The 27,099-nt window shown below is 47.8% G+C and overlaps 1 protein-coding gene across 2 annotated transcripts in view; it reads left to right on the plus strand.

Annotated features, from left to right (window-relative positions):
* Window positions 1-27,099, plus strand: part of scaper (S-phase cyclin A-associated protein in the ER) — a 464,954-nt gene that overhangs the window by 77,257 nt on the left and 360,598 nt on the right. For both annotated transcript variants that reach the window (XM_072492784.1, XM_072492785.1), the window contains 2 exons: window positions 2,542-2,810; window positions 6,815-7,039. In XM_072492784.1, the coding sequence (XP_072348885.1) occupies window positions 2,542-2,810; window positions 6,815-7,039 (494 nt within the window). The remainder of the gene's footprint in view (window positions 1-2,541; window positions 2,811-6,814; window positions 7,040-27,099) is intronic.

The following is a 27,099-nucleotide window of genomic DNA, read 5'->3' on the forward strand; positions in this document are numbered from 1 at the left end:
CTGGCGTGTGTGCTTGCATAATCAATCTCAAATATCCAGTCTCAGAATGCACTTCTTTCCTGATTGACTCATCCAAAACTTGTAGATTTGTTTTGTAGTGATATGTTCAAATGTCTACCTGTAGTCACCTTTCCAGCTCCGTGCTGGGGAAGCTAGGCCAGTGAGTGGGTCGCATGAGTGACCCTCCTTTATCTCGGTGCTTTGCAAGATTGAAATCGGGCTTGTTCACTAACCACAACCCCATGAGTAAGATTAAATACATTTAATATACGCTGAATATTTCATAACAAGTTAACAGAAAATGCTTATCTACTAGAACTATCGTCAACTTCAGATGGTAAAAATAAAAGAAATGTTTACACTTTGGACGCAGAGGGAGTGTACGGCTCTCACAGTCAATCAGCGCACACCACACTTCACTTGCCCATGCATATCACTTGAGTCATACCGGTAGGAAAAAAAACTACGCAGACGGAAATCAGCAAAATGTGGCAAACCAGCCAACAAAATGTCTTGTGGGCCGCACTCCGAACCCAGATGAGTGGCACGTGGCCATCGGGACGCAGGTTTCCCAACACTGCTTTAACTTGTTTCTCTTGTTACCTTTAGGTTGTTCTGCTTCAAACCTCTGTTATCAATGTGGGGAACACAATGTGGGAAATCTGGGTGATTCACCCTGCTTTCTTAACTCCAGGCTGTTGCAAATCTTCCAGTTTTTTAAAGTCATAATTTCAGAAGTATTGATATTGTACAGATGCTTAATGCTGAGATGAGCTCCATTTTCAAATTGGGTGGTCTCCCATGTGTTTATAGTAAATACTGGATGAAACTGGCAGTTCGCAAACATCTGCTACATCTTCAGTTGTGCATAGCTTATGCATGACTACTGTATGAGTATATTAAGGAAGCAGGGGCAGTAAAAGGCCCACCATAGCAGAGGATCGGATATTTGAGAGCACTTTTGTGGGTGATGATGAAAACTGATATTCTTTTGTTTAACATCTGTGGTTGATGCAGCAGCTGTAGAAATAGTACAATCCCCAATGCTTGATATGACGCTTTGGAATTCTAAATAATTTATTTTATTTTTGATACTTTACTTTTCTTCCCTCCTTTAAGCACTGTTGCCCGTTCCCTGAATACTTGTAGTCCTTTGGAACCATTACAATTGATCGCTTTTCTAGTGTATATCTAGAAGATTAAGGGAAAAGATTGTGGTACTTTACTGTCAGTGCATTGTTTTGTTAAAAGTGAGCTCTAGGCAGAGATAGGACCATGACATTTTGACCCTCATTCTGCATCCTGCAAATGTGTGTAACAAGGCTTCAAGTAAAGCCTTACAATTCTTGTCCTTTAATACCAAGCTATTTAATCATGGGAACAATCATAGCCGAGCCTGATCCTGCCCTCCATCCCACACACAGGCCAGTCAGGTGTTTTACCTTTTGCTGCCTGGCTGACCATCAGACCTGAGATATTCTGGTGCTACATTGGCTGTTGACTTTATCAATTCGACCAACAGACTGTTGACCAATTATGACCAACAATGCTCAACACCATTTTTAAAAAAATACGCCATTTTCAGTAACAGTTAAGCTGTTATTTAATGGAAAATTTTCAGGTTAGGAAAGTCTTTAGTAGCACCAATTTCATTGTAAATTTATGTTTTTGTGTGAATATAATGGGCGGCACGGTAGCACAGTGGTTAGAACAGTTGCTTCACAGCTCCAGAGTCCCAGGTTCTATTCCCGGCTTGGGTCACTGTCTGTGCGGAGTCTGCACGTCCTCCCCGTGTCTGCGTGGGTTTCCTCCGGGTGCTCCGGTTTCCTCCCACAGTTCAAAGATGTGCAGGTTAGGTGGATTGGCCATGATAAATTGCCCTTAGTGTCCAAAAAGTTTTGTGGGGTTACTGGGTTATAATAATAATCACTTATTGTCAAAAGTAGGCTTCAATGAAGTTACTGTGAAAAGCCCCTAGTCGTCACATTCCGGCGCCAGTTTGGGGAGGCTGGTACGGGAATTGAATCCGCGCTGCTGGCTGTGTTTTGCATTACAAGCCAGCGATTTAGCCCACTGTGCTAAACCAGCCCCTATGGGGTTATGGGGATAGGTTGGATGTGTGGGCTTAGGTAGGGTGTTCTTTCCAAGGGCCGGTGCAGACTCGCTGGGCCGAATGGCCTCCTTTGCACTAGATTCTATGATCCTATAATTACTAATGTAGCCATCAAAAAAGCTTCCCCAGAAAGTTTTTGACTGACACAAGTAGTGAAGGCAAGACAACAGGGCAGTCATTTTCCTCCTATCTTTAGATTACTTGTGCCACAGTAGCCAAGAGCGTAAGCAAGATTGGGCGACTTGAGAAATGCCTTGGTGACCTTTTTGGACCTCAGTGAACAACTGTCTGAAATTGATTTTGTTAATTCTGTCCATTGTAGAGCTGAGACCGAGAACTCTGCCATTCCAATGGTGCCAACTGTTTTACTGGTCACAAGGTGAACACTACATTTTACCAACCTGTTCCCTTTCTTCACTTCTCTGCAGAGAGGAAAGATACTGAAGGATGGGAAACGGTGCAGCGCGGAAGAGCTACCCGATCGCGTTCTGCCACAATGGCAGCCAATGCCAATGCCAAGCCTTCGGAAGCTGTATACCTGAGTCTGAAGGATGACAGTGATAAGGAAAATGGTCTCTCAGTCTCACAAAACAGCAAAATAAACTTTGAACAAAGTAGCCCCAGTTCTGAGAGTATGACAGATACACCAGAAAAATTAATCAGCAGGAATGAAGACACCTCTATGGACATCCATAAGGTAAGCCCTAGCTTTATTAAATTAGTAAAATCCTCCTTTAGCAATATTTTGTTAACAGTGAGCTGTTTAAAACTTTTTTAAAAGCTTGCGACAGCTAATTGTTTGCATGCTTTTAGTAAGTTGTATTAACTCTTGCTTCCCTGTAATCATCGTGAAGCTATTGAGTGAAATGAATGAATGTTATAATTTTCTTTCAAGGCAGAATGAATAACAATAGGTGGATATTTATTTGTGAAAGTGCTTGTTCCACTTTTTTTTCCCGTCACGGCTCAGTTGGTTTAATTTTTCTGGAATTCGAATGGCAACTGTTTTAAATTTGGGTAGTTTCAGGAATAACACAAATTTTTAATGATAATTTTACTTTTACACTAGTCCTCTGTGATGCACATTGTTCGATGGAGGCCTGTACTAGTTTGCAATACATCATCTGCATATTCCTTTCAACTGTGATGACACTGCTCCTTCTGTTGGGGAGTCAGATCTGCATAGTAATTAAAATGTTGAACGGTTAGCTAATTAATTAAATTAAATAAACATGCTAGTGCCAAAGTAATAAACGAAAAGAGGCCTTGGAGAATGAGGAATAGGTCGGAAGTCTGCATAGTAATTAATTTAAATGAGTAAGCAACTGTAGAGAATGAAGGATCAGGTACAATTGTGGTAAACACCACTGATTATACACTACGTGTATTATGGTACTGCCACTGTACTACAGTCAATACAGTAAACCCCGGCCTGCTGGCTCCACCCAGCAGGCTCTGTATAAAAGTGTGCACTCTCCTGCGCTGCCTCCATTCTGGTTCCAGCTGCAGGAGGCTTAACATCTCGCGCAATAAAGCCTCAATTGTTCACCATTTCGTCTCGTGGTTATTGATGGTACATCAACAATTAATTAAATAAACTCAGACATCTTGCCTTCTGTTGGAGCCGGATTTAAATGAAGCGAAAGAGAAGCTGGGGCCCAAGTTCAGGAGAGTCCGCAGCAGAAACAAATGCGAGAAGGGAGCAAAGATAAATTTATGAGGGACGTTTTTGGCAGCGTAATGGTGAGCCTCAGAGGGAGAGAGAAATTTGGGACCAGACTCAGGAGAGTGTGTGAGAGGAAAAAGCAGTATTATGAAGTTGAGACGCAAACTTTCATTTGGTGGTGAGATTAGAGAGGGAGAAGCAAATTTTTGGACCAGAAAACCAAGTGAGGATCCTCCGAAGGAGGGAGAAATTGAACCTCACTTTAGTAGACAGCACGGTAGCACAGTGGTTAGCACAGTTGCTTCACAGCTCCAGGACCCCAGGTTCGATTCCTGGCTTGGGTCACAGTGTGTATGGAGTCTGCACGTTCTCCCCATGCCTGCGTGGGTTTTCTCCGGGTGCTACGGTTTCCTCCCACCGTCCAAAGATGTGCAGGTTAGGTGGATTGGCCATGTTAAATTGCCCTTAGTGTCCAAAACGTTTAGCTGGGGTTAAGGGATAGGTTGGAGGTGCGGGGATAGGGTGGAGGTGTGGGGATAGGTGGGGTGCTCTTCCCAAGGGCAGGTGCAGACTCGATGGGCTGAATGGCCTCCTTCTGCACTGGAAATTCTATGATTCTAGACAGACGTGGAGAAGAAAAGTGGACAGAAACAAAATGCTCCTTCAGGAGCAGGGGAGTTGAGGCAAGGAGACATGACATGGGTGGAATGGAATGCATTAGGAGATACATCAGTCTAGTTTAAATACCGTTTGCTAGTTGAAAGCTGACTGCAGAAACATTAATCTTTCACATATTTGCAAAATCATTCTTTGTTTCCACAGTGTTGTAACCCTGTTACTTGTTTAAAAAAAACTATTTAGTGATGCAAATGCATTGTTCCGATTTTGGATTTCAAACATTGCATTGCCTTTTAAAAAAATATTGTCTTTTACCACCTGCCCAATTTACTTTTACCCCTTTGATTAGGTAACCTCAATTCCCGGGGGGGCACCACAAACATTAATGACCACCCAAAAAGAAACATTGCTTTCAGCACAGCCCTTTCAGGAAAGTGATTTTACCACCACTATTTGGTATCTGCAGCTCAGTTCTACGCTGGGCAACGCTCTGAATACTTGGTAACCAAATGTATTGTATACTGTTTCAATTGCACCAGAGACACCAGGTTTGGTCTAATTTGTCCCAATTTCATCTCTCAGCTTGTTTTCTATCCTTTATGTGTGGCGGCATTTACAGAGCAGAGTTGTGGACCGATATGTGATTGCTAATAGTTTATGAAGAGGTAGCCGGCACTGATGCGAAATTCTATATCTAGCATGTACCATAAATTAGTAATTCAGAAATGAGAAACATTCCAAGAGCCCAAGGGACTAAGCTTTTGTATTAAATTGACATTTTATGTCGAATATTATGAATGTTTAAATTCTTGGCTCTTAAAGTTTCCCCATTTCTCAGTGAATTGCTTCAGAGGGACAGTTTGTTTCCAGAGTTAGTGCATGTGTTGGCACCCCCAACCATTAGCTACTGAATGGTTGGATGACACGAGGATTTTAATGGTATTTACACTCTTGGGGCTAAAATTTTGAATGTGTTGAAATTAATGATCTGAGAGTGCATGATGCTGACATTGGATGCTCAAGATGGAAAATGTTCCATAGCTCAGCACTAATATACCTATCCTGACGATCACAAATTTAATGTAAAACTAGATATCAATATTTCACAGTAATCCAGCATTCAACCATGGATGTCAGTGAATAATAGCTACCAAAAAAAATCACAATGCAGGTTTGTACTCTTAATAGTCTTGAACTGAATTTAATACTGACTGTAATTGTTAGGTTATAGAGCTGCTACTCCGATTTCAGAAGTATTCTCAAGTGTGCAATATTTCCTTTGACTTTATGCTTTATAAGACACTGTTGTTACTGTTAACCCTCAGCTTTATTGTTATAACTCTCAATTGCAGTCATGTACCTCTAATGCATGGAATTCTGGTTACAGTGAAAGCCTGATAAACAGAATGTGTCTGCAAGAGAAGCGTTTCCGTTTCGCCAGTTACTTCCTTGATGCAACTGTTGCATTCAGCTTTTTGGACCGTTTGATGTTTGCCGTAGAGACTCAGGGCTTCATGGAAAGCTCCCCTTTATTTATAAATTCTGATTATTGTTTTGGCATTCGGATTTTACATTTATGTGACAGCATTAGTTTAGTCTTTGCCAAACTGTCACACTTTGCCAAACTGTCGTGAGTAGTAAATTGAAACGGCACAATCTGGCAAATATGGCTTCAAGACTGCATTGTGAGTGCTTTGGGGCAGCATATGCCCTGTAGGTTGCAGTTTGGACATCCCATTTCAAGTGTTTCCTTTGAAAGAATGGGTTGTTTGTAAGTTTCTGGCTGTAAGTAGGAAGGCCGAGCACTTATCCAGTAATTAGCAGCCCAAGGTCTTCAAAACTATCTTAAAATTTTTGATTGAGCTTTCAGTCACCACCACCCCCCATCCCTTCTTTGGCCCTGCATCCATTTTGTTTTGCTTATACTTTGTGAAGTGCATTGGGCTGTTTTATGCTCAAAATGCTGTGTAAATGCAAATTGTTCCATATGATTTTCCTTCAGCTTGCCTTTATGTATCTTCCTCGGCAGCCCGAAAGGTGAGTGACCAAACTATGCACCAGTGGTCAGCTGTAGGATTCCACCAGTGCTTACAAACTTACCCTGCCATGTAGATATATTCCACACCAGGGTTCTTACTCAACTATAAATGGCTCGGTAATATGAAGGGGTATTATTTTACATGTAAGCACTTTCCTCTACAGCTGTCTTCTCTTTTACAGTTTGCAACAAAATCTCCTACTTACAAGGTGCTTCTAATCTAATTAGTATCTAATTGGAAGCAAATCCAAATTGTCTTTGTACAGCTTTAACTCGGGAGAGTTGGGCCAAAAGAACTTTGTATTTTAATCAATAGCAGCGTTTTGAATAATTGCAGAGCCATTGAAACATCTTGTTAATAAGCATTATGTTACATTAGCACACAGCAAACATGTCTGCAGATCCAGCACAGCCTGATAATGTGCCTTTGCAAGACAAGTCTTGGCAGCAAGAAACAGACGCTATTGAGAACAACAAAGATGTAGACTGTCTGTCAGAGGATGTAAAGGTGGAAGTGATACCTGTCATTTCTGTGCAAGAACCAACTCCATCAGACACTCCCAGACTGGGACCTGACGTGGATCTCTCCAGTGAGCTTTCAAACGTGAGTAGTAAAAGATTACGTGTAATATGTTGCTTGTATGGGATAACATTGATCAAGACAACTGATTCCTATTTCTCAGAGTACACTGGTTTGCAAAAATTCTGTAATCCTAAGTATTTCCCTTCTGTGCAAAACTACGGCTGCAGAAAACACTTTGTTCAGTTTCTCTCCTCTTCACGAGATTCGTGTTGATATAGTCGGGGGTAACAATTTAAATAGTGGTGCATTCAAATGAGCAATCTACGCACAATGAAAATAATCTCGGGGGGGGGGGGGGGGGGGGGGCATTGGTGCCAGTTTCTATTCAGACTGTGGTTCTATCATCTTCCGACTTGAGAGAACTCAGTGTCAGCAATGTAGTCTGGTATCATTTAACCCTGTAACTGGGGGTAGCATTTAGGTGAGAAGAAAAAGGGACGGGAAGGGGCAATGACGATTTTTTTGTGTCACACAGATCAACAGATAATACTGAAATCAATAGGAAGCTCTTCCTATGTTTATGGCTACTTTGCTGTAATAACTTTTCAAAGCTCATTGTGGCATGTGATTTTTTTTATTGGGATTTTCACAAAATATCAACAACAAAATGAAGAAGGAACCCAATAGAATTAAATACAGAACAAAATAAAACAACCCCCCTGCCCCCCTCCCCCTATACATAAATAATAAATCAACACCCCGAATTAACACAAAGCAAACATAGCAAATGTATACACCCCCTCAGATCCCCCAGGGTAAATAAACAAAAATAAAATAGAACCCCCCCCCCTGAGTTGCTGCTGCTGCTGACCATTGTCTACCGTTCTGCCAGGAAGTCCAAGAACGGTTGCCACCGCCTAAAGAACCCTTGTACTGATCCCCGTAAGGCGAATTTCACCCTCCAATTTAATAAACCTCACCATATCGTTGATCCAGGATTCCACGCTTGGGGGCCTCGCATCTCTCCACTGAAGAAGAATCCTTCGCCGGGCGACCAGGGACACTAAGGCCAGAATACCGGCCTCTTTCGCCTCCTGCACTCCCGGCTCCCCTGCCCGGCTTGACCCTGGATCCTACCACCCCCGACACCGTCCTCGCTACGCCCTTCCAAAATTCCTCCAGCGCTGGGCATGCCCAGAACATATGGGTGTGATTTGCTGGGCTCCCTGAGCACCTAACACACCTGTCCTCTTCCCACACAGAACCGGCTCATCCTTGTCACGGTCATGTGTGCCCTGTGCAGCACCTTAAATTGTATGGCTGAGCCTCGCGCACGAAGAGGAAGAGTTCACCCTCCCTAGGGCATCTGCCCACGTCCCCTCTTCGATCTCCTCTCCCAACTCCTCCTCCCACTTACCTTTCAACTCCACCACCGAGGCCTCCTCCTCCTCCTGCATCGCCTGGTAAGTTTACGAGATATTCCCCACTCCAACCCAACCCCACGAGAGCACCCTGTCCTGTACTGTGCGTGGCAGCAGCCGCGGGAATTCCACCACTTGCTGCCTGGCAAACGCCCTTACCTGTAAATATCTAAAGGTGTTCCCCAGGGGGAGCCCATACTTCTCCTCCAGCTCACCCAAGCTCGCGAACTTCCCGTCCACAAACAGGTCCCCCAACCTTATCCCTGCCCTGTGCCACCCCGAAAACCCTCCGTCTATTCTCCATGGGACAAAATGGTGGTTCCCCTGTATTGGGGTCCACACCGAGGCCCCAACTCCACCCCTGTGCCGCCTCCACTGCCCCCAGATTTTGAGGGTAGCCGCCACTACCGGGCTCGTGGTATACCTCATTGGAGGGAGCGGCAGCGGCGCCGTTGCCAGCGCCTCCAGACTCGTACCCTCACAAGACGCCGTCTCCAGCCTCTTCCATGCAGCCCCCACCCCCTCCATCACCCACTTGCGCACCATCGCCGCATTGGCGGCCCAGTAGTACCCACAGAGGTTGGACAGTGCCAGCACCCCCCCCCCCCCCAATCCCTACTCCGCTCCAGGAACACCCTTCTCACCCTCGGAGTCCCTCGCGCCCACACAAACCCCGTTATGCTCCTGTTGACCTGTCTAAAGAAGGCCTTCGGGATAAACATGGGGAGGCACTGGAACAGGAACTAAAACCTTGGGAGCACCGTCATCTTAACTGACTGCACCCTACCCGCCAGGGTCAGCAGCAACGCGTCCCACCTCTTGAACTCCACCTCCATTTGCTCAACCAGCCTCGTGAAATTAAGTCTATGCAGGGCCCCCCAGCTCCTGGCCACCTGGACCCCCAAATACCTGAAGCTCCTCTCCGCCCTTTTCAGTGGGAGCTCGCCAATCCCCCTCTCCTGGTCCCCTGGGTGAACCACGAACAACTCGCTCTTCCCCATGTTGAGCTTGTACCCTGAGAAATCCCCGAACTCCCTGAGGATCCTCATTACCTCCAGCATTCCCCCCACCGGGTCCGCCACATATCGCAGCAGGTCGTCCCCATAGAGCGACACCCTATGCTCCTCCCCACCCTGCACCAACCCCCTCCAGTTCCTCGACTCCCTCAGTGCCATAGCCAGGGGTTCAATCGCCAGTGCGAAGAGCAGGGGAGGACAGGGGACACCCCTGCCTCGTCCCTCGATGCAACCAAAAGTACTCAGACCTCCTCTTGTTTGTGGCCACACTCGCCATCGGGACCTCGTAACCCACCTAACCCACCTGACAAACCCCTCCCCAAACCCAAACCTCTTCAGCACCTCCCACAAGTACCCCCATTCTACCCTATCGAAGGCCTTCTCAGCGTCCATTGCCACCACTATCTCCGCCTCCCCCTCCCTCGCCGGCATCATAATAATGTTCAGGAGCCTCTGCACATTCGCGTTCAACTGCCTCCCCTTCACGAACCCCGTCTGGTCTTCGTGGATCACCTGTGGCACACAATCCTCAATTCTCGTGGCTAAGACCTTCACCAGCACCTTGGCATCTACATTTAACAATGAAATCGGCCTGTAGGACCCACACTGCAGGGGATCCTTGTCCCGCTTCAGGATCAAGGAGATCAGTGCCCGGGACATCGTCAGGGGCAAAGCCCCCCTCTCCCTTGCCTCATTGAAGGTCCTAACTAGCAACGGGCCCAACAGGTCCACATATTTCTTGTAGAATTCGACCGGGAAACCGTCCGGACCCGGTGCCTTCCCCGCCTGCATGCTCCCTATCCCTTTGACCAGCTCCTCCAGTCCAATCGGGGCCCCCAATCCCGCCACCAGTCCCTCCTCCACCTTCGGAAACCTCAGATGGTCCAGAAAGCGGCCCATCCCTCCCTCCCTCCAGTGGGGGCTCGGACCGATACAATTCCTTATAAAAGTCCCTGAAGACCCCATTGATGCCAACCCCACTCCGCTCCACACTCCCTCCCCTATCCTTAACTCCCCCGATCTCCCTAGCTGCGTCCAGCTTCCGAAGCTGATGCGCCAGCATCCGACTTTCCTTTTCCCCATACTCATAAATCGCCCCCTGGGCCTTCCTCCACTGCACCTCCGCCTCCCTGGTGGTCAACAGGTCGAATTCGGCATGGAGGCTACGCCTCTTCCTCAACAGTCCCTCCTCGGGCACCTCCGCATACCTCCTGTCTACCCTCACCATCTCCCCACCAGCCTCTCCCTCTCCCTCTGCTCTCTCCTCTCCTTGTGGGCCCTAATGGAGATCAGCTCTCCCCTAGCCACCGCCTTCAGCGCTCCCATACCATCCCCACTCGGACCTCCCCATTATCGTTGGCCTCCAGGTATATTTCTATGCTTCCTCGGACCCGCTTACTTACCTCCTCGTCCGCCAACAGCCCCACCTCCAAGCGCCACAACGGGCGCTGGTCCCTCTCCTCCCCCAGCTCTAGGTCTACCCAATGCGGGGCGTGATCCGAAATGGCTATCGCCGAGTACTCGGTATCCTCTACTCTCGCTAACAGCGCCCTACTCATAATAAAAAAGTCGATCCGGGAATAAGCCTTATGAACATGCGCGAAAAATGAAAATCCCCTAGCCCCCAGCCTTGCAAATCTCCAAGGGTCCACCCCTCCCATCTGGTCAAAAAAAAACCTCAGCACCTTAACCGCCGCCGGCTTCCTACCCGTCCTAGACCTGGAGCGATCCAGTGCCGGATCCAACACCGTGTTAAAGTCCTCCCCCCTCCATTATCAGGCCCCCCACTTCCAAGTCCGGGATCCGACCCAACATGCGCTGCATAAAACCCGCATCGTCCCAGTTCGGGACATACACATTGACCAGCACCACCCTCTCCCCTTGCAGCTTACCACTTACCATTACGTACCTGCCACCATTGTCTGTCACAATGCTCGCGCCTCGAACAACACCCTCTTTCTCACCAAGATCGCCACCTCCCCGATTTTTGGCATCCAGCCTCGAATGAAACACCTGACCTACCCACCCCTTCAACATGGTGACCACATAGGCCCCCAGTCAGACCCCTCCAGCCCCTCCGGGAGGCCCAGAATCTGCAAATTCTTCCACCTCGACTGATTCTCCATCTCCTCGAACCGTTCCTGCCATTTCTTGTGGAGCGTCTCGTGCACCTCCACCTTTACCGCAAGGTCTAAGATCTCGTCCTCGTTGTCGAAGATCTTTTGTCGGACCTCACGGATCGCCACCCCCTGGGCCGTCTGGGTCTACAGCAGCTTGTCGATAGAAGCCTTCATTGGCTCCAGCATGTCCGCTTTGATCTCCCTGAAGCAGCGCTGGATAACCTCCTGCTGCTCCTGCACCCACTGCATCCACGCTGCCTGGTCCCCGCCCGCTGCCATTTTGCTCTTTTTCCCTCGCACCTTCTTTTGAGTTCACCACCACTTTCTTAGTTGCCCCGCTCCTGGTCCAAGCCATTCACTGTCGGGGAACTATTGCAATCTCCTTCCCACACCGGGAAACATCGAAAAAATTCCGTTGGGGGCCCTGAAAAGAGCCCAAAAACAGTTTTTAGCGGGAGCTACTGAATGTGCGACTTAGCTCCGCATAGCTGCAACCAGAAGTCTTCCATGTGATTTTTAAAATTTTGTTCAGGGGATGTGGGTGTTGCTGGCTAGGTCAACATTTGTTGCCCATACCTAAAAGCCCTCGAGAAGAAGATAATGAGCTTCCGCCGTGAACTGCTGCAGTCCATGCGGTGTAGGAAGGCCCACAGTGCTGTCAGGTAGGAAGTTCACGGGTTTTGTCTCAGTGACGGTGAAGGGACGGCACTGCAGTTCCAAATTAGGATGGTGTGTGGCTTGGAGGGGAACTTGCAAGTTGTGGCGTTCCCACGTATCTGCTACCCTCGTCATTCTCGAGGACATAGGTTGTGGGTTTGGAAGGTGCTGTCGAAGGAACCTTGATGAGTTGTTACAGTGCATCTTGTAAGTGGTATGCACTGCTGCCACTGTGTGTTGGTGGAGGAGGCAGTGAATGTTGAAGGTGGTGGATGTGGTGTCAGTCAAGAGGGCTACTTTGTCTTGGATGGTATCAGACTTCTTTTTAAAAAAAAAATGTTTATTCAAAGTTTTTCCAACAAAACTTTTCAACCAATTAAACCTCCCCGTAACAGAAAAGAAAAAGAGAAAAGAACAGAGCAAAACATAAACATATCAATCAAACATAATACAGAACTTATACAATCGGTTTCTCCCGCACATATTAACCCTCCCATATGCTTTTTACAAGTACCCCATGGGAAACCCCCCCCCGGTTGCTGCTGACCGACCTCATTCTAGCGCTCCGCGAGATAGTCTAGGAACGGTTGCCACCGCCTGAAGAACCCCTGCGCAGACCCTCTCAAGGCAAACTTTATTCTCTCCAGCTTAATGAACCCTGCCATGTCATTTATCCAGGCTTCCACACTGGGGGGCGTCACATCTTTCCACATGAGCAAGATCCTCCGCCGGGCTACCAGGGACGCAAAGGCCAGAATACCGGCCTCTATCACCTCCTGCACTTCCGGCTCGTCCGCCACCCCAAATAATGCCAGCCCCCAACTTGGTTTGAGCTGGATTTTCACCACCTTGGACATAGTCCTCGCGAAACCCCTCCAGAACCTATCCAGTGCCGGGCACGACCAAAACATGTGGACGTGATTCGCCGGGCTTCCCGAGCACCTCCCACATCTGTCCTCCACCCCAAAGAACCTACTCCACCTCGCCCCTGTCATATGCGCTCTGTGAAAAACCTTAAACTGTATCAGGCTGAACCTGGCACATGAGGAAGACGAATTAACCCTACTCAGGGCATCCGCCCACAGACCCTCTTCAATCTCCTCCCCCAAGTCCTCCTCCCACTTGCCCTTCAGCTCCTCTACCAAAGCCTCCCCCTCTTCTTTCATCTCCTGATATATCGCCGAAACCTTGCCTTCTCCGACCCATACACCCGAAATCACCCTGTCCTGAATCCTCTGTGCCGGGAGCAACTGGAATTCCCCCACCAGCCGCCTCACAAACGCCCTCACTTGCATATACCTGAACGCATTTCCCGGGGGTAACCTGAACTTCTCCTCCAGCGCCCCTAGGCTCGCAAACGTCCCATCTATAAACAGATCCCCCATCCATCTGATCCCTGCCCGATGCCAGCTTCGAAACCCCCCGTCCATCCTCCCTGGGACGAACCGGTGGTTCTCCCGGATCGGGGACCACACCGAGGCTCCCGTCTCACCCCATGTCGTCTCCACTGCACCCAGATCTTTAGCGTTGCCGCCACCACCGGACCCGTGGTGTACCTTGTCGGCGAGAGCGGCAGCGGTGCCGTCACCAGCGCCCTCAGGCTCGTTCCTTTGCAGGACGCCATCTCCAACCTCTTCTATGCCGCCCCCTCTCCCTCTATTACCCACTTACGGATCATCGCTACGTTGGCTGCCCAATAATAGCCACCCAGATTCGGCAACGCCAGCCCTCCTCTGTCCCTACTATGCTCCAGAAATCCCCTCCTTACCCTCGGGGTCTTGTTTGCCCACACAAAACCCATGATGCTCCTACCTACCCGCTTAAAAAAGGCCTTGGTAATCATAATAGGAAGGCACTGGAACACAAACAGATACCTTTGGAGGACCATCATTTTAATCGATTGTACCCTGCCCGTTAGCGAGAGTGGCAACGCATCTCATCTTTTGAAGTCCTCCTCCATCTGCTCCACCAGCTGCGTCAAATTAAGTTTGTGCAGGGCCCCCCAGCTCCTAGCTACCTGGATCCCCAAGTACCGAAAGCTCCTTTCCGCCCTCCTCAACGGTAGGTCGTCTATCCCTCTTTCCTGGTCCCCTGGATGCCCCACAAAGAGCTCACTTTTCCCTACATTGAGCTTATAGCTCGAGAAGTCCCCAAACTCCCTTAGGGATCCGCATAACCTCCACCATCCCCTCCACTGGATCTGCCACATACAGCAACAGGTCGTCCGCATACAACGACACTCGATGCCCCTCTCCCCCTCGGACCACCCCCCTCCAGTTCCTGGACTCCCTTAATGCCATGGCCAAAGGCTCAATTGCTAATGCAAACAACAGGGGGGACAGGGGCACCCCTGCCTCGTCCCTCGATACAGCCGAAAATACTCCGACCTCCGCCGATTCGTAGCCACACTCGCCACCGGGGCTCTATATAGGAGCTTAACCCAACTGATAAACCCCTCCCCAAACCCAAACCTCCGCAACACTTCCCAGAGATACTCCCACTCCACCCGGTCAAAGGCCTTCTCCGCGTCCATAGCTGCCACTATCTCCGCCTCTCCCTCCACTGATGGCATCATAATCACGTTTAGGAGCCTCTGCACATTGGTGTTTAGCTGCCTGCCCTTTACAAATCCCGTCTGGTCCTCATGAATCGCCCCCGGGACACAGTCCTCAATTCTCGTAGCCAGCACTTTTGCCAGCAACTTAGCATCCACATTGAGGAGCGAGATCGGTCTATACGACCCACATTGCAGTGGGTCCTTGTCCCGCTTCAGGATCAGAGAGATCAGCGCCCCGGACATTGTCGGGGGCAGGGTCCCCCCCCTCCCTTGCCTCATTGAAAGTCCTCACTAGCAACGGGGCTAACAGGTCTGGATACGTCCTGTAAAACTCAACCGGGAACCCATCTGGCCCCGGGGCCTTCCCCGCCTGCATGCTCCCCAGTCCTTAAACCAGCTCCTCCAGCCCAATTGGCGCCCCCAAACCAGCCACCTCCTACTCCTCCACCCTCGGGAACCTCAGTTGATCTAGAAATCGTCGCATCCCCTCTTCCCCCACTGGGGGCTGAGATCTGTACAGCTCCTCATAAAAGTCCTTAAATGCCTCATTTACTTTCACCGCACACCGCACCGTAGTTCCCCTGCTATCCTTGACTCCACCTATCTCCCTTGCTGCCGTCCTCTTATCCTCTTACGGAGCTGATGTGCCAGTATCTGGCTCGCCTTCTCCCCATACTCGTACGTCGCCCCCTGTGCTTTCCTCCACTGTGCCTCTGCCTTCCCTGTGGTCAACAGGTCGAATTCCGTCTGGAGACTTCGTCGCTCCCTAAGTAGTCCCTCCTCAGGGGCCTCTGCATATCTCCTATCTACCCTTAGGATCTCCCCCACTAACCTCTCCCTTTCCCTGCCCTCTCTCTTCTCCCTGTGAGCCCTGATGGAGATTAACTCTCCCCTGACCACCGCCTTCAGCGTCTCCCACACTACCCCCACCTGCACCTCCCCGTTGTCGTTGGCCTCCAAATACCTTTCAATGCACCCCCGCACCCTCCCGCACACCTCCTCATCCGCCAGTAATCCCACATCCAGACGCCACCGCGGGCACGTTGGTCCCTCTCCTCTCCTAACTACAGCTCCACCCAGTGCGGGGCGTGGTCTGAGATGACTATGGCCGAGTACTCCGTCCCCTCCACTTTCGGGATCAACGCCCTACTCAAAACAAAAAAATCTATTCGGGAGTAGGCTCTGTGTACGTGAGAAAAAAAAGAAAATTCCCTGGCCAGGGGCCTAGCAAATCTCCACGGATCTCCCCCCCATCTGGTCCATAAACCCCCTAAGCACCTTGGCCGCAGCCGGCCTCTTCCCCGTCCTAGATCTGGAGGGATCTAATGCTGGGTCCAACACCGTGTTGAAATCCCCCCCCCCCATTATCAAGCTTCCTGCCTCCAGATCCGGAATCCGCCCCAACATGCACTTCATAAATCCAGCATCATCCCAGTTCGGGGCGTATACGTTTACCAATACCACCCACGCCCCCTGCAGCCTACCGCTCACCATCAAGTATCGACCTCCATTGTCCACTACAATATTCTTGGCCTCAAACGACACCCGCTTCCCCACCAGCATTGCCACCCCTCTGTTCTTTGCATCCAGCCCCGAATGGAATACCTGTCCTACCCATCCCTTTCTCAGCCTGACCTGGTCTGCCACCTTCAAATGTGTCTCATGAAGCATGACCACGTCTGCCTTCAGTCCCTTTAAGTGCGCAAACACTCGGGCCCTCTTAACCGGCCCATTCAGGCCCCTCACATTCCAAGTTATCAGCCGGAATGGGGGGCTCCTCCCCCCGCCGACTAGCCATCTCCTTTTCTAGGCCAGTCCTGTGCCCGCGCCTCCCACACCCTCCAGTCCCCCCAGACAGGGGACCCCCGACCCGACCACCTCTTCTGTTTCCAATTCCCCATCGGCCAATGCAGCAGCAACCCTATATCCCCCCCCCCCTTCCCCCGCTATATCCGTGTCTAGCTCTTTTGCTCCCCCATAACACTCCCGTAAGTCAGCTGACTCCTGCTGACCCCGGCCTCCCCCGCAATCCCATTGACCCCCCCCGTGTGGGAATCCCCCCTCCCTCTCCTCCCCAGCAGTCAGTGCGCTCCTCCAGCCCCCCGCTCCGTCCTTCCCTAACGCGGGAAAAAGCCCGCACTTTCCTACGCCGGCCCTGCCCCCTCTGTCGCAGCTCCTTTTGCGGCCTTATCCCAATTCCGCCAGCCCCGGGCCTCCCCTCCCTCCAGCACCGGCGCCCACATTCTCTCACAGTCTCCCCATCAGATCTCTTCCCCCATCCCCATCCATCACCCAACCCGTGGAACATTCCCTACGCTTAGTTAAAACCCTGTATACAACCGACATCTCCCCACAACCACAGTCCCTCAGTTTGAGTCCAACTTTTCAGTTTGTATAAAGGTCCAAGCCTCCTCAGGCATTTCGAAGTAGTGGTGTCGATCCTGAAATGTGACCCACAATCGCGCTGGCTGCAGCTTTCCGAACCTCACCCCCTTCCGATGGAGCACCGCCTTGGCCCGATTAAAATCAGCTCTCTTCTTTGCCACCTCCGCACTCCAGTCCTGATAGATTCAGATCTCCGTATTCTCCCACCTGCTGCTCCGCTCTTTCTTGGCCCACCTCAAAACACACTCTCTATCCACGAGACAGTGAAACCTCACCACTACTGTCCTTGGCAGCTCGTTGGCCTTGGGTCTCCTCGCCAGGACCCGATGAGCCCCATCTAGCTCCAGGGGACTCGGAGAGGCCCTAGCTCCCATCAGCGAATTGAGCATCGTGCTCACATATGCCCCAGCATCGGCCCCCTCCACTCCTTCAGGGAGACCCAGAATCCGAAGATTCTTCCTCCTCGACCTGTTCTCCAGGTCCTCTAATCTTTCCGCCCATCTCTCGTGTAGCGCCTCGTGCACCTCCACCATCACCGCCAGGCCCAAGATCTCATCCTCGTTCTCCGCGTTTTTTTCCCGCACCTCCCGGATCGTCGCCCCTTGGGCCTTCTGGGTCTCCACTAACCCCTCGATCGTCGTCAGCATGGCGCAAGCACCTCTTTGTTCAGCTCCTCAAAGCAGCGCCTGAGAAACTCCTGCTGCTCCTGCACCCATGCCGCTTGATCTCCGCCCGCCGCCATCTTGTTTTTTCTCCCTCGCACTTTTCACTGCTCCAAAAACGTTTTTTTGACTGCTCCACTCCTGGTCCAATCCATATACTATGGAGGGGGGACCTTGCTCACCTTCCCACACTGGAAGTTGTCGAAAAAATTGCCGTTGGGGCTCCTCAGGCGAGCCCAAAAGTCTGTTTTAGCGGGAGCCGCCGCATGTGCAGCTTAGCTCCGCATAGCCGCAACCAGAAGTCGGTATCAGACTTCTTGAGGGTTTTTGGAGCTGCACTTATCCAGGCAAGTGGATAACATTCCATCACACTCCTGACTTGGAGATGGCGGGCAGGATTTGGGGATTCAGGAAGTGAGTTACCTGCTACAAAATTCCCAGCCTCTAACCTGCTCTTGTAGCCACAGTATTTATATTTTAGTACCCAATTCATTTTTTGCAATAAGGGGCAATTTAGCGTGGCCAATCAACCTACCCTGCACATCTTTTGGGTTGTGGGGGTGAAATCCGTGCAAGCACTGGGAGAATGTGCAAACTCCAGAGCAGGATCGAACCGGGGACCTCGGTGCCGTGAGACAGCAGTGCTAACCACTGCACCAGCGTGCTGCACCTAGCCACAGTATTTATATGGCTGATCCAGTTCTGCGTATGGTCAATGATAACCCCCCCCCCCCCCCCAGGATGTTGATGGTGGGAATTCAACTATGGTATGCCATTGAATGTCATGGCGCGAATATTACTTGCAACTTATCAGCCCCAAGACTGAGTGTTGTCCATGTCTTGCTGCATATGGACAAGGACTGTTTCAGCATCTGAGTCGCAGCACATGTTGCTGAATGTTGTGCAAACATCCCCACCTCTGACCTTATCATGGGAATATCATTGACGAAGCAGCTGAAGATGGTTAGGCCTAGGACACGAGGTTGAATTGCTTCTCAGCTTGTTGATTCTCAGGCTTGCAAAACTCTGAATTTAAACTCTGAAGCCATGCAACATGTCATTTAGGTGTCATCCTAATACTCCAAGCATGCACGCTTCAAAGCAATCTTCCAAAGGCTTACCGAGAGAGTACCAGATAAATAATGTATATTTTGGAAAATGCCATATATAGATCAACCTCCCAAAACCAAGGTAAAGTATAGGACTGTAATGTAAAGCATATTTTAATTAAAATTCCTGCATTGGTGTGGAGACAGGAAAAATATGAGGAATATGATAGGTGACAGTTGGAAAGGAACAGGAGAAGGGTGTAATTGACAGCTAATTACAGGCAAATTACACTGCAGCAATCAAAAGCTTCTTTAGGCGAATTATTCAGATAAAAGTTTAAGTGGTGAAATGAAAACATTTTTTTTTGGTTTAAAATATTAGTGTACCCAATTCATTTTATCCAATTAAGGGGCAATTTAGCATGGCCAATCCACCTATCCTGCACATATTTAGGGTGTAGGGGCGAAACCCACGGAAACACTGGGAGAATGGTGAAATGAAAACATGATGCTCCTGAATGGAGGTAAAAGTTGAAACTGTCGGAAGCCAGCTCCATCTATTAAATCCTTGAAAACAAAGAGAGGTTATATGTGCTGGGTGTAACTTCAATTACATAATTGGCAAACTTACTGTTCTGAATGTATGAAAGATAAACTTGCACAGGCTATAAATATATTACACAAATGGCCATTAAACTCTTCAGTTCAAGAATAAAGACAACACAAGATCCATTTATATATCTCCAGTTCTGTTACTTATAACCAATCAGAGCAAAGGCTGATTTTCCTTGTCCATTGAGTCACTTGCCAAATATTTAATCTGAGGGATGCCATGTTCGTCCCAATTTGGTAAAAAGATTTGATTGGAGGGCAGCAAGGTGGCGCAGTGGTTAACACTACTGCCTCATGGCACCGAGGTCCCAGGTTCGATCCCGGCTCTGGGTCACTGTCCGTGTGGAGTTTGTACATTCTCCCCATGCCTGCGTGGGTTTCGCCCCCACAACCCAAAGATGTGCAGGGTAGGTGGATTGGCCACGCTGATGAACGAAACTTTCTCCCATTATCCGTTTACAGTACCAAATGAATTGGGTACTCTAAATTTATTTTATTTTAAGTTTGATTGACTCCCTCTGGTTTAAACAGACGAGCCACAGTCAGGATCTGACGTGCTCACCAATCACGCTTTAACGTTTGAGGATTGATTTTAAAGCCGCACTTAAAATTGTCCAGGAGTCTGTCTCCAGGAGGATGTCATTCATAACTTATTTTGATCAAGTGGGAATGACACACACCAGACTTTGATATTTTCACACAATCTGTTTGGTTCATGAGCGAACAGGTTTGCAGAAAGATAGCAGATGGGCTAATTGGTGATGGGCGAAGGTAATCCTTAGCCCTTGTGAATTATTTATCGAAGCACTTAAGGACTTTTTATTTGATTTTCAGTAAAATGGGGAACTCGCCACATGGTGTCCCCATTTGGATGGCCTGAGACCCATCTTCTCAGGGGAAAGATGGGGTTTAGAGTATATTGCCCTTCTAATATAGAGGGATAGAAAAAACAAAACAAAATCTTAAGGACAGTGGGGGTTAGTGATGGAGATAGACACAAACCCTAATGCCAGAGGGACAAATATATTTTAATTTTAAGCTGTTTGCATAAACAAATAATTAGTTGCAGTGAAATTAAGGCAGAGTTGCAAGAAAATATGGAGGCACTATTTTTAAATATTTATAAGCCCTCTGGTACTTGGCAAAATGAAAGCTTCCTAGTTATTAATAGAACGCCTCATTTTTCAGGCCTCTGTTCAGTGGACAGGTATGGTTTATTGCTTTGTTCACAATTCATGCAGTTTATTGCTGAACTATTGTAACATATCCTGAATTGAGCCAAGTTCCTGAGGACCAAGTCAGATAGAAGCTGCACTGATCATAAAATGGTGACCTTTAAATATTATTGTGTCGCATTTGTCCTTGATTTGTATCTTTTAAGGTCTGCAATTGTTAATGCTCCAAGGACCTTTGAACATTAATTGGTTCTTAAGAGGATTGACAATTAATGGGTTAATGAAAGCTAAATACCAAGAATTTGGACTTGTGATCCCTTCAAAGTGGAATTGTTAATACCTGTGCTAAAATATGAAGGCCTGTTTAAAACATAAAGATTAATTGCCACTTAATTGTCATATGAGACTTATTGAAGCGCAGATCAAAAAGGTTGGTGGGGGTTCCCTCTGTGTTGAAAGTATGAAAACCATTTGGGTGGCTTAAAATGAGAAGTTTTGTGTTTAGATGTTCCGTGATGACACATGACAGACTGATGAGCGAAACATTCTCCCATTATCCGTTTACAGTACCAAAGGAGTTGTAGAGGGAATGCGGCACTGTTGAAGGTGCTGTCTTTTGGGTTGGATATTAAACAAAGACCCCCGTCTACTTCCTTAAGTGGATGTGAAAGATCTCCCGTGTCACTTTTTTGAGGAAGAACAAGGAAGTTATCCCCTCAATCGGAATTGCAAATCTGGTCATTACTGTGGGCAGTACGGTGGCACAATGGTTAGCATGGTTGCTTCACAGCTCCAGGGTCCCAGGTTCGTTTCCCAGCTTGGGCCACTGTCTGTGTGGAGTATGCACGTTCTCCCCGTGTCTGCGTGGGTTTTCTGCGGGTGTTCCGGTTTCCTCCTACAAGTCCCGAAAGACGTGCTGTTAGGTAATTTGGACATTCTGAATTCTCCCTCCATGTACCCGAACAGGCGCCGGAGTGTGGCGACTAGGGGCTTTTCACAGTAACTTCTTTGCAATGTAAGCCTACTTGTGACAAAGATTATTATTATTATTACATTGTTGTTAGTGGAAGCTTGTGCATAAATTGGCTGCCTCATTTTCTGCACTACAACGGTGAACTGAATTGGCTAGAAAGTGCTTTGGAGTATTGTGTGGTCATGCAAGGTGCTATATTAATGCAGTCTTCTAATAATTTAAAATCTTTTCTCTTTATCAAGTTTGAAAATATCACTGTAGTGAACATGAAAGCTGGCTATCGGATGTGTTGAAAAGTTGCCCATCTCAGTAAAGAATGGTAGAGGTTCTCTTCCCTGTGATCCTTGCAACTCAAGAGTTTTCATTGGGAAGATTTCTGTATCACCACTGGCGATGAGATCCTCCTGTACTTGTTGTGGAAGAAGCTTTTGAATTTCTATTGAAACATGTTGAGACCATTTACTGAAAGTAAGGTATCTGACTTTGTGTTTCGTGGGCACATTCCGATATGTCAGATTGCTAACAGAGCCGAAAACAAAAACGGAGGGCAGTGTATGAAAAGGTCCATTGATATCTCCATAACATTTATTTTGACAGAAGGTTGGCATGTGATCTGATACAAAATTCTGTCAAAATATCTATACCTGATTGTAACATTTCAAGATATTGAAAAGTGGAGTTTTTGTTCCCATTTCATCTTGCTTCCTGATCTTTCCCTACCCTCTTTCTTGGCTTTTTAAAAAAAACAATTTGACTTGTATTTTTGGGAGACAGAGACCAACCAAACCCCTTAGCACACTCAGTACTTGTTGATCTGTGCATTGTCCCTTTAACCATGTGCTGAAGACTGAAGTGACTCCAGATGGAAGATTCAAGCGTGGTGACAATTCAAATCTGTTTTTGTGTGAAGGTAGTGAAGGACTCCAGAAAGTTTGAACATTATAGGAGATAGAATTATCTAAATTTGGAACAAGCGATCAAACCATGCTTGAGATTCAGAAATCTGTAGTTTTAAGGAGGAAGGGCAGTCTGCCAGCTTTATTCAACTCCGAGGGAGAAGATTTATTTTGTTTTCGAAATGTTCACTATTATTTGGAGACCTAAAATGTCATAAGCCAATTGTATCTGATATGCGGGTCAAACTTTCTCAGAGCTCTTAAGAATTACTTTGGAATCAGTTGTGCTACATGGCGGTCTGGTGTCGCCTTTCTTTAATAAGAGGCACTCTCCGGCTACTTTCCAGCATAGTTACATATTTGGTGAGAAAGGAACATGTCTGTCACCTCTTGGCTGTTTGGTCAAAATGCCAATTGATCAACAGATTGAGGTCTGTGTAAACAATATTAACAGCCAGGGCAATAGGACAAGGTTACCGTTGACAGCCAGAGTTCAGAGTGCAAGATAACACAAATAGAATGATCACTTTTAAGCTGTGGGGAACTGGCGGCATCTTAAGGTTGTAGGAGCCCAATGAATTAAATGCACTTGTGTACAATATTCTATTCTGTAGTTACAAAGACTGTAGGTGTTGCAAAATGTAGAAACATGTGATTATTAATATACCACATATGATTAAGCAATGAAACAATGGTTATACAGACATTGAATACTACCATGTTCTGTCTGTCCAGTTTTCTGTTCTTTACTCCCTCGGTCTCTTAAAATCGCTAGGATGTGAAAGATTCCAGAGGAACCTGCACTTCACCTACATGGCCGTTGTTCATGCATGGCCCTCAGCAGTGAGTGCCTGCATTCAACTTTGGAAGGTATCAGTAAGTTGAACTTGATTCCATTCCCAACCAATTCTATTCACAACCAGTGTCCACACTGGTTGTTGCAACTGTGGCCATTGACCACCAATTCGGAGTGTGGCCTACATTTTCTATCTTATACCCCCCCCCCCCCCCCCTGAACTACCTCCAATCCAACGATGTTGAAGTCAAATTGTCAAGTCCTTCAATTGCCTTTTTTCTTTGTACAGTTAGAAACCACAGAAGCCTAATAATGAGTCACACCATCAATTATGAAAGTACTTTACTTTGCTGGACGAAGTTCTGAAAAGCAATGCATTTGACATATCTCGCGCTTAAATCTGTTTTCTTGGCAGTCACATTTTTAGAAATCAGGAAAGGTTTTTTAAGGTTGAAAAGCCTACTTAGAATGAAATGTCATTGTGCAAAACACCAGGAAAGGCCAAGATCTTTTGAGCAGTGATGAGGTGATGCCCAGATTGCAATAGAAAAGTCTGCAGATTATGTGTGGTAAAGAAATTGCTGCACGTACCAAATTATATGAAATATCTCGAATTCAGTTGAGCTATTTCTTTCTACCTTCATTTCTGCCTGTTCCAGAACTTAAAATTAAGGCAGTTGACAAAAGTGCACTGTAGCAACCATTGGACCTACTTGGAAAGGGAAGGTGAGAATGTGCGTTCACACTGGCCATATCGAGTCCTCAGTGTGCAATAATAATCTTTACCACACTCTGCCGCCTGTTCGGGTACACAGAGGGAGAATTCAGAATGTCCAATTCACCTAACAAGCACGTCTTTCGGGACTTGTAGGAGGAAACCGGAGCCCCCGGGAGGAAACCCATGTAGACACGGGGAGAACGCGCAGACTCCGCAATGACCCAAACCGGGAATCGAACCTGGGACCCTGGCGCTGTGAGGCAACAATGCCCCAAACCCAAGGCATTTCACATCGAATGAATTACTTTTGAGGTGCAGTTACTGCAAATGAGATGAATGACTAGTCAGTCTGGTGTCTGTGCTGTTGATACAAGAGAAATGTTGATGAGGACAAAGAACTGCTCCTCTTTCGGTCGTGTATTAGAATTGTCTTTGTACTCATCTCAGCAAGCCAGTTGGATCCTAATTGAACTCCTCATCTGTAAATGGACACCTCTGACAAGTCAGAGCTTTCCCAAGAACTACATTGAAGTTATGTGCTCAAATCCTGTTGGTGGCATTAGTTTCTGACTGGTGAGAGTGCACCAATCCACTGTGCAAAGCTGACATTATACTGGTATGCTAAAATAAATAACACACTTGTTCCAATATGCTTTAATGTTCTATCTTTTGCTTCATAAGCGATTTTTTTGGTTCAGCATCTCCAATTCCTTCCACTGCTGGTGGCAGGCATTTAATTTCACAGCGTCATCCTAGGGTTATATAATTCCAAATGGCAGCACGGTAGCATTGTGGATAGCACAATTGCTTCACAGCTCCAGGGTTCCAGGTTCGATTCCGGCTTTGGTCACTGTCTGTGCGGAGTCTGCACATCCTCCCCGTGTGTGCGTGGGTTTCCTCCGGGTGCTCCGGTTTCCTCCCACAGTCCAAAGATGTGCAGGTTAGGTGGATTGGCCATGATAAATTGCCCTTAGTGTCCAAAATTGCCCTTAGTGTTGAGTGGGGTTACTGGGATAGGGTGGAGGTGTTGACCTTGGGTAGGGTGCTCTTTCCAAGAGCCGGTGGGCCGAATGGCCTCCTTCTACACTGTAAATTCTATGATGATATCGCCATACAGAATCTAATTTTGATTGCAAAATATCTGCAATTGAGCTGTTATTATTATAGATTAACCAGACATGCTATGACAGTTTCATACATGTCACCATAAATCCTATTGACAAAATTGTGCTCATTTTGCAACAAAAAAAATCTACTTTTTTAATACCACTGATTTTTTTTTAAGTGGCCGATCAAAAAAGAAACTACAGGAAGAATGTGTTGGTTTCAGATTGCATCTACTGTCCACTGGGCCAAATACAGTCACTGCTAAATTGTCGTGGTTGGGTTTAGCTTTTGAGAGAGAGAAAATTGTAAATTAACTGCCATGTCTTCTCTTACCACTTCTGAGAGTGTCCCCCAGGGATTGATCCTTAGCCTCCCCCCCCCTCCAATTTCTCATCTACATGCTATCCCCTCAGCGACATCATCCAAAAACATAGTTTTAGGTTTCACATGTACGCTGACAACATCCAGCTGTAGCTTATTATCACCTCTCTCGACCCCTCCACTGTTGCTAAACTATTGGATTGCTTGTCTGACATTCCTCCATTACTCGATGGACTGGCCCAGGCCCTAAACTCTAAAGTTCCCTCCCCAAATCTCTTCTCCTCTCTATCTTTCCTCCTCAAAGAAACTCCTCCATCTTTGACCAAGTTTTTGGCCAACTTTCCTCATATCCTATTTTGTGGCCAGGTGTCACATTTTGCTTTGTTACTCTCCTGTGAAGCGCCTTGGAGAATTTATAAGATAAAGGCACCACATGAATAGAAGTTAGTTAAAAAAGGAAGACTGAGGCTTCCGATGGCGACGTGTAGGTGGAGGCCGCACATTGGATGGTTTCTGCTAGAGCTTCCGTTTTTTTGGCCCTTTCCATCCCAATTTGTGGGCAAATTTTATATGATTGATCTCCAGGAAAGTTACGGAAACTAAAGGATATCGAAAAACCAGAAGAAAAATACGGGTCGAAAAGGTATGAAAGCTCGGTTCAGTGCGGAGTTCTGTGGGAGGAAAGATGGAGGAAGAAAGTTAATAAGTTGTGGCTGCACCCATTACAGTGGACAAGCTGGTTGAGGTGATGGTGGGCGGTGGTGGAATTTGAGCGGCAGTTCGCCTAGCATTTCGATAGGCATTGGAAGGAGATGATGGCCCTGCTCAAGGAGTTGGTGGATGATACGCTGGCCCCGATAAAGGAGGCTCTGGGAAAGGTGTCGCTGATGGTGCAAGAGCATGGAGAGGTGTTGAAGGGGGTGGAGGAGGCATTGTCGCGGCACAGCGACCAGTTCACCTTGATAGGAGAGGAGCTGCGGAAGGTGCAGGAAAGTAATAAAGGGCTGCCAGCCAAAATGGAGGACCTGGAGAACAGGTCATGGTGGCAGAATTTGCAGATTGTGGGACTGCCTGAGGGACTGGAGGGCCGGAGGCCAACAGAGTGCTTTTTGGGGATCTTCGCCAAGTTGTTGGGGGAAGAGGAGGATCCCTCCCTTTATGAGCTGGATAGGGCTCACCGGTTGCTCCAGCCAAAGGCGAATGAACCATCTAGAGCTGTGCACTTTCATAGCTACCAGGTGAAGGAGAAAGAGCTGAGATGGGCGATGCAGAATCAAGAGGTGAGGTGGGAAGGCAATGGTATTCATATATACCAGGATCTTATGGAGGAGTTGGCAAGATGGCAGGCGGCGTTGTACAAGAGCAATGTGCGGTTTGGGATGGTCTACTCGGCGAAGTTAAGAGTTACACACAACTCCAGGGGCTATTACTATGAGGTGGCAGGGGCGTTCATGAAGGCTGAAGAACTGGGACTGAACTGAATTTGGGCTTTGTTTTTCTTCATGTTGAGGTTGGGAGTGGATGGTTTTTGGGCATTGAGGTAATATGTTGGGAATTGTTTCCCTTTGTTTGGGGTTTTATTATGTTGGGTTGCCTGAAAGGACTGGGTGTGGGGGGACCTTTATTTTTTTGGGTATTGGGCATGTGGGGAGAGGGGGCTCTGGCAGGGACCACCT

The sequence above is a fragment of the Scyliorhinus torazame genome, chromosome 30 (genome assembly GCF_047496885.1).
Source record: "Scyliorhinus torazame isolate Kashiwa2021f chromosome 30, sScyTor2.1, whole genome shotgun sequence".
In the NCBI taxonomy this organism is placed as follows: Eukaryota; Metazoa; Chordata; class Chondrichthyes; order Carcharhiniformes; family Scyliorhinidae; genus Scyliorhinus; species Scyliorhinus torazame.